The sequence below is a fragment of the Bacillus rossius genome, chromosome 12, assembly GCF_032445375.1.
Source record: "Bacillus rossius redtenbacheri isolate Brsri chromosome 12, Brsri_v3, whole genome shotgun sequence".
NCBI classification, from domain to species: domain Eukaryota; kingdom Metazoa; phylum Arthropoda; class Insecta; order Phasmatodea; family Bacillidae; genus Bacillus; species Bacillus rossius.
In genome coordinates this window covers 12,263,798-12,276,227 of record NC_086339.1, presented here as the reverse complement: position 1 = coordinate 12,276,227, position 12,430 = coordinate 12,263,798, and the positions used below count along the sequence as shown (strand labels likewise).

Here is a 12,430-nt window from a genome sequence, read left to right as displayed (position 1 = left end):
TATTCATCACTCAAACAAATTCATATTAAAATAAATAAAAATTTTACCATTACAATATTTAAATTTAAGAACCGAAAAGTGCTAAAATAGCACTATTTTACACCTTAAAATCCAAATTTTCCCGGGGGAGGACCCCGCACCCCCCGCTTTAATACAGGGGGGGGGGGGCATGCTTCTTAACACCCCCCATACACAAATCCTGGCTACACCACTGGTTTGGGTTACCAATAATATAAACGTTGGATAACATAAGATAAAGAAGTTTTTGCGGGTTATTTATATCAATGATAGATTTATTTTGTTACATAGGAATTTCGACAATGGAGGGTCAACTTATCCTAGCGATGTACGTACATACTTGTATATACGTACTCAATGTAACCAAGTCTTTTTTTTTTTACTATTTATTTCAGTAATTTGGTATTTTCGACAGCTAATGCTGTTACAAATGCTTATAAGAGGCTTCCCGTAAGTCACAGGAATGAAGTTGGATTATTCTGAACGTGTGAAAATGCGTGGGTTTATCTATAGTTTGATACGTAAGCACAACACAACAGCACAGTGCCAGTGCAATATGCCTTTGCCAAGACTGCGTAATTAAACACCCATCCACTACACGCAGTTGAATTACGCCAACTTTAATTTCATGCGATAAACAACGTACAGTTCGATGAGTGCGTAGTTCAAGTATTCGCGTGTCGTTGCACGTTGAATTAGCAGATTAGGAACCTAGTTATGGGCACTTCAGTTTGAATATACCGTTCAAAAGAGAAAAAATGTATTATGAAAAGAAAGGACTGTGTTAGCCAGAATTGTGTTTCTTCCAGGCATATCTCCGGGAAAACTTCGCACCCCTAGGGCTATAATCATCTTTCCTCTTCACAACCCCCCCCCCCCCCCCCAAAAAAAAAAAAAAACACCACCGTAAAACCCCGTCGACATGCCATTGGCAGGAGAGATTTGTTTAAACGTAGATTATACAGTTTTAGTGATTAGAAAAGTTAGAAAAGAATCTGGGGAAAAATATATATACATTCATGGTAGGTTTTCACATTATGTAGGCCTATCCCTATTAAACTGAAACAACTATCGTACTTACATGTTAAGGAATTGTTTAATTAAATTTAAGGAGCAAGTAGTGCACCCCCGAAATAATAATTCACTGCCTCGGAAAAATTAACTGTAAGAAATACAGGCCATAAATATCTCGCATCTCATCGTGATACCTATAAGCTGATTGTCCACACAGAGTACCAACCACGCTTAAAATTTTCCCTACAATGTTAAAAAAAATAATATATATACAACATGATGATGTGTAACGTTGACTCAAAGTTGGACAGTTGAAAATGGCGTTCAAGGTTCTCGCAGATGCACCTCTGCGTCGTACCGAATGGGCTCTCCTCTCCGCGCTACAGCCGCGAGCTGGTAAGGTTGGCTGCGCCGAATTGTGACGGGCAAGCCCCCAAGGTTTTCGTCGCGAGTGGCCAATGACCTATACCCGTAGTCTGGGTCACCAGCCACTGACAGGTACGCACGCACACAGTGCCTTTCTTTATGACTTTCCCCCTTCCCCTCATAATTTTCATGTCACACTCGTCTACCCGTGACGCCATGAAAACCCGCAATAATAATATAATACAAAAAAAAACACATCCAACAAAAATTCCACGCAAGAGCGGTGAACTACACAACTGTTCCAGCTTCCACGGTTACGGTAGTTGGATAATAAAAAAAAAGCACGGCTCGTCGCTGTGATTTCCTGCCGTGCTCGGCGCGCACACTGCGTGCCTTTGTTGACATTCCAACACACGCCACGTCTCTCACAACTCCACAACAAATCACTCACCCAACACCGACGGCAGAATCCAACAAGTGTCGCATAGTTCTTCGACGTGAGGAAGTAAAAACGAAAATAATATATTTTTTTTTCCTTCCAGTCCACGGATGTCACGCTCTTTGGTCGTGTGGTAATTTCAGTCGAACGAAACACACGGAATTATAATGTTATATACACCAGCGAAACCGGGACACGATTGCAGACTATCAACACAGCATCCACGACAGCAGGTGTCAGCTGCATGCAATATGCGGACTGCAAAAAAAGCGCTTGTCTCTGGAGTACACGTGAAAAGTCGCGCCTGGCGGTACTGCTGCTGCTACCTGTTGAGTGTCAGTCGAACTAAGTGCTCGCGCGCATCAGCTACGTGCAGTGAGCTTGGCGTTTTATTTTTGGCGGTTTCATTACTCATGCAAATACAAAGAGGCATTGCTGAAATTGTTATTAACGTGCATGGAAAATGGGCAAATATCATTTTGTAATATTGGAGAACATAAATATGTTATGTACATTAAGTTCGGGAAGTTTATAAAATAATTACAGAATAAATAGGTATTTCGAAATCTAACTACGCCTGTAGGCTGTGCGAAAGGGATTTTTTTTTTTTAAATTTTCCAGGAATGGCCGCCACCCCCCCCCCCCAAGGTCACCTCGGTAAGGCCCCTTTCATAAACAAAAATATTAGGATCCCGCGAAGTCTATGTTCGCCTGTGCACGCTTCCGTGCCATTGTAGAACGGGCGTTTTCGACACGCATTGTCTTCTGTGCCTTCTCCGTGTGGCTGGCGCTGCTGTAGCGCTGTGGCCTCGCCTGTCTTCGCCGGCTGATACCATCTGCGAGCGCCGCCTGCCAGCAGCTGTTAAAGACGATCGTTATCACCTCACCGCCTCCGAGCCCGGCGGCAAAGCCATCGCCACACGTCTTCTGTCGGGACGACCGAGAAAATAGACGCGGCAGGGGGCGTAAAAGAGAAGGGCATCGTTTGGTAAAATTACGCTCTGCCCCCTTTCTCCCCACCACCACCACGGAAGTTAGGATAAAATAAGAATTAACTACACTGAATTTGAATTCACCTTACCAAGTGGCCAGCAGTTTATATAAACAAGGTAAATTGCTCGCAATTAGTGATAAGAATCACCTTTGTTAACAAAAAACGAGTGTTTCTGGAACAAGCCGAAGGAAAAAAAAGTAGCGTTTTGGGTAAATTATTCTGATTATGGGCTGTAAGTTGGTACTGCGCTGGGCATTTGTTTGAATAAATATATAAATAAAAATATACACACGTACTCCGGGTGGTTGTCAGTGCATGTTGATCCTTGGGCGATATTTCTGTTTTTGCACTGTTGTGGCACACTATGACTTGGAGTTTTCTTATAAATTTAATTTATTTCTTATAAATTTAATTTATTTCTTAGTCCATGCACAATTTCTATAGTTCGAAAGGTCATTGTAATATCATCAACTGGATTATTGTTTCAGCTTTATGCCTTGTACATATTTCAGACATTGTATGTTTGTAAGTTTTAACAATTTTATATGTATTGTGTCAAATATCATAGTGTGCAGACAGTTGTATGGTCAATTACCAAAATAAAATAAATAAACACCAAGGCTGGTTTTATTGTTATCAGCGCTGGAATCAAGACGTAACGAACTAAATCAAAAATGACAAAGTTCTTTTGGCCAATAAGTCTTTTTTGAAGTGACACCTGTTTTTTTTTTACAGACGGTAGAGAAATATCATAATCACAGGCTAACGGAAGTGAATAAGTAACGGAGTTAACGTATGTAACAAATATTGCTCAATGGCGCGGGTTTTAAAAAAAGTTTTGAATAGAAACATATTTACAGCCAGTTACATAGGCACATGATTTAATGTAATTTAAATGCTTTTGAATGTTTTCAAAATACTTCTGCCTCAACTCTGAGGTTGGATCCAGTGTTAGCATTAGAATTGTGGCAGTTTGTATAGGCATTTCCAATAAGTATCTGATTCATAGTTCACGTATCATAAACCCATTGATCCATTTTCAGATTCCATTGAAGACATGGACAGGCATTAGTAAATAAAGGTCTTGTTTTCAACGCATGATTACGTGGCTCTTTTTATTTAGGAATTTCAGGTTTTTAAAAAAACAAACACTGAAGTTCTCAGATAGCCCTAAAATGCGTTTTAAAGGTGATTAGGCCCCGCCATATAGGAATTTTTAATTTCTTTTCGCTGTAGTTATAATTTTTTACTATTTATCCAATTTTTTTTTGCCATGTCAAGCCATGAATCATATTTCCCAGAACTTCTACATCTCGTAGAAAATTCCTGTAATTGCCGCGAGGAACTAACATTATTTCATCCGGTCGACTACAACTACCATGATAATCATACCAGTTCACAAGTGTTGACTTCAACGAGTAGCCACAACTAATTCATGTGGCACGTTGACAAAAAAAAAAAAAAAGAGCACGGAAGCTTTATCGCAAGCATTATCCAGGATACTTGAAATTGCAAGATGGCGAGGCCTAAACCTCCTTGAAAAAATTCTCGGAGTTGTTCCATAACTATTCCTTCCTCCTTCTCCAGAAACAGACCTATTAAAAATGTATTCTCGTGGCTTCCTTTGGCGAATCAGTGAACACGCCCAAGTTGTTCCGCCGAGTGACGCGTGGGCAACTCTTCAGGGGCCCGACTGCCATTGTCGCCAGTCACTCCGGCCGACGGACTGTAGTGCTGGGGAGGGGGGGTAGGGGTATCCACGGGGAAACGCAAGTTATCAAGTCCGCATCGAGGCCGCTCAGACTCGTTGAGGGCGGAGCCGGCCGCCGTAGGACAAAAGCATAGCAGCTCGGCCTCTGGCGTATTGACCGCCAGACGGACACACAGACCGGCTCCCGAGGGCACAGACATCCAGTCCTCGCGGCGCGCGCAGAGACGTCTGGAAGCTTCGCCAGGGTCCCGGCACAGCCGAACATTCCAACAGTCCGTGCAGAATCTTCCTCGCTCTCAATTCATTGGAACCTTAAAAAGGTTTTCAAAACTGCATATTAAATAACCACTTGGTAGAATCTGTTATAAATAATAATCTATAGTTACACAATTAATTTTTTAAATCTCAAATTGAAATTTGGGACACGTACGTGTGGCACTCGTTTTCTGGTGCTAATAAATTTTCCTGTTCACTAATACGAAATATTATTTTTAAAGATTAAAATTAATTTAAATACTTTTTGTATGAATAATTTTAATTAATTACTTTGATTTATTTGTTTTTAATAGGTTTATTCTAGTTTTATCAATTTCGTTTGTTTATTTATACCATTATTATTTCAGGAGTTCTAAAAGGCCTGTAATTCATTTCAAAAGGCTGAATTTGCTGATGTGATTTCTTCGAATGACTGAGACACTACCGGGTGCAGCTTGTGGTCTCCCGCCTGTGAGTGACATGTTTCATAATCTTGTCATTTTTACTGGGCGAGGGATGTTCCTCTCGGGCCGTGTCCGACTTCAAGCACAGCGGTTGTGTGCTTGCGTGCTGCGTGCTTCACTTGTCCCTCGTGGCGCACTTGACGGTTCCAGACGAGTCAAATGTTCCGTTCCGATATGGTTGTTTTTCTTTTCATATGTATTTTTCACCCCGGGACTCCCTTCTATTTGTAATTAATGTATTTTAATACATGTGTGCTTAAAAATTAAAAAATAAAAGTAAAAGCTAAGTAAATAATTTTAGTAAAAGGGCAGTTATATAAATCAAACCAGCATTTTTTTATTTCATTATTATTCATCCTCGATCCACATAGCCTCCTAGAGTTTCTAGTAGGTTATAAGTAAATTCCTTTGTACGACGTCTGGGCACCTCTGTGATTATTGTTTTTTTTTTGTTTGTGGGCTGACGCTTCTAAGGCCTTATTTTTACTTATTGATTTATTGAGTGTTTATCTGAAGCCCAGCGTACGTTACACTTCAAACATTATAAGCCAGTCGAACCAGCTGTTCGCATTTTATTGGGAAACCAAATATTGTACTGAAATTAGTTTCTAATTTTTAAACTCTTCATTATTGTCACACAAATTTACGGCAATTTATATTTTAAAGATTTTACATTTGTTTTGTAGTTACGATCAGCAGTCTATGTGCATGCATGCAAATCTTATAAACATGATTAAATATTTTTTTTAATAAAATGTATTAATACCAGTAAAATATAAAATGAAAACAATTCTAAAAGTCTTTAAATTATTTAAATGTTGGATCAAATGTAAACTACAAAAAGTTATTTTTATATGACTACGTTTCTCATTCGAAGTACGTTAAGAATAATACCGATTCTTTTACTTGCACACTTGCGTTCTTACTTTCCAGTTCGGACAGACCTTGTGATATCATAACCTAAAATATATCACGGTAGCTCTCTTGCATTTTATGTCCGTCTCAAATTATTATTTTCTAAAAATAAAATAAAAAATAAAAAAATCTATTAGCGGTAAACAGCCGCACGCAAGTATTCGCAATATTGTGTGATTATGATAACTTTTGTGAACTTTTACAGCTTTAAAATATTGTTCAGTAAATATATCTAGCGAGAAAATTCGTGACCCGACCACAAATGCTAACAAACTATCGGTCTACGTAAAGGCTTAGGTGATATGATTCATGACTTGAGATGCTTAAAAATCGGGATACGTAGTTCAAAATTAGAACTATAGCAAAAATATGGAAAAATCAATTTTTATTTTTTTTTCGTTTTCGTGCATCAGACGAGATAGTGAAAACTGGGTCGTTACCACAACGCCGAACGTATAATAACGCCGAATGCCAAATTGACCGCAACGCCGACAGCTAGAAAACTGCTGTGTACCACAACGCCGAAATACAGTAACGCCGAAAAATGTTGCTGCGGGAAAGGGAGGGGGGGGCACAGGAGCGAAATAAAAAAACCACTGAATGAATTTGTGTGCTAACCTTACCTTACCTAACCTAACCTTTGTGGCAGTCCTGCAATGACATTTTTCGGGGTTAATGTATTTCGGCGTTGTGGTACACAGCAGTTTTCTAGCTGTCGGCGTTGTGGTCAATTTGGAATTTCGGCGTTGTGGTGCGTCCCCGTGAAAAATGCTGCGCATGAGATGTGTCTCCGTGTACGCAGCAGAACGGGCCTGCAAGAGGACGGTGACCCCCAGGGATGCAGGCCGGACTGGCGGCGTGCTGGCTCTTGCTGGCGGCCGGCGGCGGCGCATGGCGTCCCGACGCCAGGGAGGTGGCGGCCGTGGTGCGAGAGGCGGCGCTGCTGTACGACAAGGTCTGCGTCGCGCTCGTCTTCTCCGGCCGGTGAGCGCTGGTGCTGTCTCAGTGTGTCTCACTGTCCGTCCGCCACCCCCGTCATCCGTCCATCCGCCACCACCGTCATCCATCCGTCACCCGTCCACGCCACCACCGTCATCCATCCGTCACCCCCGCCACCCGTCCGTCACCAGTCCATTCGCCACCCCCGTCATCCGTTCGTCAACAGCCGAGCGATACACAATCAGCCGCACGTCCATCAAATACTTTTTTTTTTTCATTTTAATACTGCCAACAGACCAAAAATATTAAATACTGGTGAAAATTTATCTTGTATAATTATATTATATTGATCATGAAAGTTAAGCACTTAATAAATAATTTAATTTAATTTTTTTTCAGCTCTGATATTTATTAAAAAAATATTTTCGGTTGTTAAAAATATGTTCAAACGTTATGTTAACAACATTTAACGGAAGCAGTTAAATAACTATACTTAAAAAACCTTATAAGATAGTAAAGGTCGTTGGCAACAGGTATCTTGCCAACATTTTGGAGGTTATTTTACCCGTCCATCCGTCGAAAGGTTTTGACGGACGGAAGGGACGGCTGAAAATTCCCGGGCCGTCTGATTGGCCGCAGGTCATGTGATTGACGAACGGACGGATGATTGTGAGTCCAGTTTAAGGGCGTAGGTCTCGTTTCAAGGTCATCATTTTAGTTTTACGTTTACCCCGATTAAGATTGTAAACTTTCTGAGAAGCAGAACTTCAACAAAATAAATATATCTATATAAACAATAAATATATAAAGAAATTAAACCATACCACACACAACAGCCAGTAAATTTGATTTTGAAACATAAAAAAAGTTCCAGTTTTGTATTCCATTTCATTCTCCCTATTCATGCTGCACGGAAACGTTAAAAATGATACTTGACGAGCTAATTATGAAAATCATATTCAAATTGTACATATGTTTTATTTTGTGAAAATTCAACCACTCTTAAAGGCGTCATTTTAACCGCGTGGAACGTAAATATAAAAGGATGACCTGGAACGGGACACAACCATGAAGTCACCTTCACACGTTGGATGTTTCCGTGGCAGCAGGTATGAACGGTTCTGTGGAAGAATTAGCTGAGCGCTGGCCGTTTTCATGGAAGCTTTTGTAATCGGCCGTGTTCGAATTCCTGTGAAAGGTATCGTGGGAGGAAATTTTTGCCCAATTAGAATGAAGTGGCAGTGTGCTCCTAGTGTTAAAAACGATAATTTATTTTGGAGGGATTGGAGTTTCCTTGATTATTGATTTGGAATGCAGAGAACATGTGGTCTTTTGAAGCAGTTACAGCATTAAGCGACAATGATGAGAAACATACATGTTTATACAATACGAAAAATATTAATTATCGTATCATTACCATACTTTTTTTAAGCCCGCCTTTCTGCAGTAATTTTCTTTTGCAATAATTATTGCTGGCACACTTAAAAGTAATTTCTGTCGATTATCACACATAATTTAGCATTTGTTTACAATCTCATCTTGCACGAGCTACAAGCTTAGCCTACGCCAGTCACAATTCTACGTATGATAGTTTCTTCCGAAGAAACATTCATACCTGCTGCCATGGACACCTGGCTATCAGTTTTGCTGAAAGCTTCTAGCGGAACATGAACGAAGCCTTCCTTCGTGAAATACGGACTTCAGACAGCATGGTCGGACAAATCAGACAAATCGAATGGGCAAATATGTCAGGCCTGCGTCTGTCTTATTTGTCGGAGCTAATGGTTCAGATGCGCGCGTGTGTGACATTTTATTGGTTCACGTGACCTATGACGTCAGGTGCTAATAATACTTGAACTTCCGAGGTCAGGCAGAACGGATTGACCATCTGCATCTGACGTCATGAACAATATCCGCAATTGAGTATCACGAAGAGTTCAAACAAACTGTAAAAATCACGCGAAAGTTATTAATAAACTATTTAATTTAATGTTTTTATCTCTTCGTCTGGGACTCAATTATGTCGTATTTGTTTGCCGTTTTAGTTTCTTACAGACAGATTTGATCCAATTATCCTTTAATTAAACTCTCAGTGTATCTACATTTCATCAATACACATTTTCATTAAACCTCTATCTATCTGTATGAATAAAAATGTAAACTTTCGTTCGTTCGAAATCTTAAATCTCAGAAATTTCTTCACCGATTGTTTTGGAATTTTGACACAACCGTTGCAGTCGAATACGCGCGTGTTTTTATATACCTGTGTCACACACCTGTGACAGGTAAAAATATAGATTAAAATATAGATTTTTTTTTAATATTTCCATTGCTATAGTGTGACACATATAGAGACGGTCGGACAGACGGGAATGTGGTTGGCATACCTGTGTGTGGTGACCATTGGTGGATCCAGAAGAGGAAAGGGGGGGGGGGCATAGCGGCATGGCCCTCCCCTGAACGTGGAATACACACACACACACACACATGTATACATATATTTAATTTTCTCCTAATTCCTTACCATAGTTTCTCCAAACTTACTTAAGTGTTATTTTACTGCAGTGCTATAGATAACTGGAGGTTTTTGAACTACAAATAAAAACCAACTAAATATTTAAATTCTGAATGTACGAAAATTGTATTAGAAAATATAATTTGGCCCGGGTCGTTACCACAACGCCGAATGTCAAAATTGACCACAACGCCGACAGCTAGAAAACTGCTGTGTAACCACAACGCCGAAATAAAAACTGAATGAATTTGTGTTTCTTAAATGTACCTTAGCGCCGAAATACCACAATCAAACCTAACCTTACCTAACCTAGCGTAATATAACCTAACCTAACTTAACCTAGCCTATCCTAGCCTAACCTAGTCTAACCTAACCTAACCTTTGTGGCAGTCAATTCAATTCAATTTCAAAGTCTCTTTGTTTTGTCTTTTCAAGTTATTTACAAATACAGTTGAGTTGACATACCAGCACTCAGTGCTCTTTTGCCGGGAAATTACATATTTTTCATTTAAGTTACATATACACTCAGTTTATTTACAGTTAACAATTGTTTCACTTAAGGGAAAAATCTTAAAAACCTTTGGATTGCAATGGCATTTTTCGGCGTTGTGGTACACAGCATTTTTCTAGCTGTCGGCGTTGTGGTGCGTCCCCATATTTGTCCCTCCCCTGGCGACGTGTGGCAGCGCGGGCCCGGGCAAGCAGGCGGCGCTCGCGCGCACGGCGAGGCAGCTGTCCCAGGCCGGCCTGGCCGCGGCGTCGCTGCAGCTGCAGGCGACCAGCTTCGAGCAGGCGGGCCAGCTGTGCCACCACGCGGCTCCCCTCCTCGTGCTGTGGGACGCCGACAAGGACACCAGGCGCTTCCTCAGGGTCCGTCTTACCTTTGAATATATATACTGTATAGAAGTCGCGAGTGGATAGGATTTACTCTACGTTTTTCAGGAGCGTATGATGAGCAGCTTGGGAACTTCACCGCTGCAGTGCGCTGCCGTAACGCCCTGTATCGTCTTAGGTTGTTATTTACGCGTTAGAGCGCAGCCCTGTCGCCCGCTGTCATTCTCCGCACCCCCCACCTATCATTCACTGCAGCTCAAGTTCTATCAACGGGAGGGGGAAGGGGTGTTTGAAGAGTTCGACACTTGTCCGCTAGGGACCACCACAAGTCGATGCCCTAGAGATGGTGGCGATTGCGGCGGTGAATTAACCAACTACTTCAAAACCGTATTAGAAATTTTAACCTGGGCTGGCGACTTCTATACAGTACATATATTCAAAGGTCTTACTCAGGGGGGTAGCAGTAGCGGATCCAGAGGGGGGGGGGGCTAAGGGGCCCAAGCCCCCTCCAAAAGCATCTGGGTCCACTATTGTTTTGGTGTTTGCCTTGATAAAGCCTAGCCTCAGCTGGGTCAAGGCCCCTCCCAAACCAAAATCCTGAATCCGCCACTGGCGTAGCCAGGGTAGGGGGTTTTAGGTGTTCAAACACCCCCTCCCCCCCTTTAGCTCCAAATCTTTAATTAAATTTCTTATTCATCACTCAAACAAATTTCATATTAAAAATTAATAAAAAAATTTACCACTACAATATTTAAATTTAAGTACCGAAAACTGCTAAAATAGCACTATTTTACACCTTAAAATCCAAATTTTCCCAGGGGAGGACCCCCGGACACCCCGCTTTAATACGGGGGGGGGGGGGGGGCGGCATGCTTCTTAACACCCCCCCCCCCCATACACAAATCCTGGCTACGCCACTGGTTTTACTACTGCCGGGTCCGCCCTTGCGTGTCTTACCTGCTTGCTTGGATTAGGGCTTAGGGGGGGGGGGGGGGAAGCAACATGCTCAAAGGTCACTCTGCTCCTTATTCTCTCACGGGAGGGGGCGACGGAATACTTGCCATACTGGAAAACTACCATGATGGAAAAAATTACCAAGTACCAATGCCGCTGTACTCTTTCCATGGAGAGTATATAAGTACATCACCGTTGCACTTTTCGTTACGGTTGCCACCTGGAAAAATGTGTAATTACTACCGGAGAAATTGGGCAAAATCTTAAAAATTATATAAAAAAATTTAACACCATATATATTCACTGTAACTATTTTACACTAATGTTTTATCTGTGCAATCGATAGATTTTGACGAGAGCCGACGATTGAAACTGAAACGATCGTCGTAGCTTCTCCGGGTCAAAAATTATACCAAATGGAAATCTCGAAACGCAGCAAAATGACCTCAAAATGGCGGCGCTTCCCCCTCCACCGCGCGCGATGCATCACAGTCCTCACTTAGCGTATCGAATTCTTTGAACCTTTAGCTATCCGGTGGTGTAATTAAATTTTGGATGGAGATTGTAGATATGTAGCTGCAACACCAAACTGTATCCCTCGATTTTGTTATCTTTTTTTTTTTTTAATTGCCTCCCACTACGGAAGCAAAAACGTCAAAGCATGTGTCGGACGAGTGGATCGGGAAGCCTTCTTTTCACAGACGAGAGAGCCAAAACCCGAAGCTCCCCGAAGTTCATGTTTTTTTCCCGTATCTTTAATGTAGCTATCCTAACCAAATCAACCGTCCACAATGTTTTAAAGTATTTATAATGTAGCTAACCTAACCTAATTGAACATTAGTATCGTTTTATCAACAAGGAAATATTTATTTACAATGAACAAAAAAAAAAAAAAAAAATAGTGCGTGGAGTCCCTCCGCGCGGAAGAAGTGAAACTTCGTAATGTGGAAATGAAAATAGGAAGGGGTGAAAATTGATTTTTAGTGAAATCATATTGTAGGTATCAAATTAA

The 12,430-nt window shown here is 41.2% G+C and overlaps 2 protein-coding genes across 2 annotated transcripts in view; one reads left to right on the top strand and one right to left on the bottom strand.

Moving 5' to 3' along the window:
- The window catches only part of LOC134537539 (spectrin beta chain), a 276,676-nt gene extending 274,583 nt beyond the window's left edge, over positions 1-2,093 (bottom strand). The window contains exon 1 of the mRNA XM_063378092.1: positions 1,850-2,093. The gene's annotated coding sequence lies outside the window, so the exon portion shown is untranslated. The remainder of the gene's footprint in view (positions 1-1,849) is intronic.
- LOC134537249 (glutamate receptor ionotropic, kainate glr-3-like) overlaps positions 1-12,430 on the top strand; it is a 39,504-nt gene that overhangs the window by 5,861 nt on the left and 21,213 nt on the right. The window contains exons 2-3 of the mRNA XM_063377518.1: positions 7,013-7,160; positions 10,317-10,487. Coding sequence (XP_063233588.1) covers positions 7,013-7,160; positions 10,317-10,487 — 319 coding nt within the window. The remainder of the gene's footprint in view (positions 1-7,012; positions 7,161-10,316; positions 10,488-12,430) is intronic.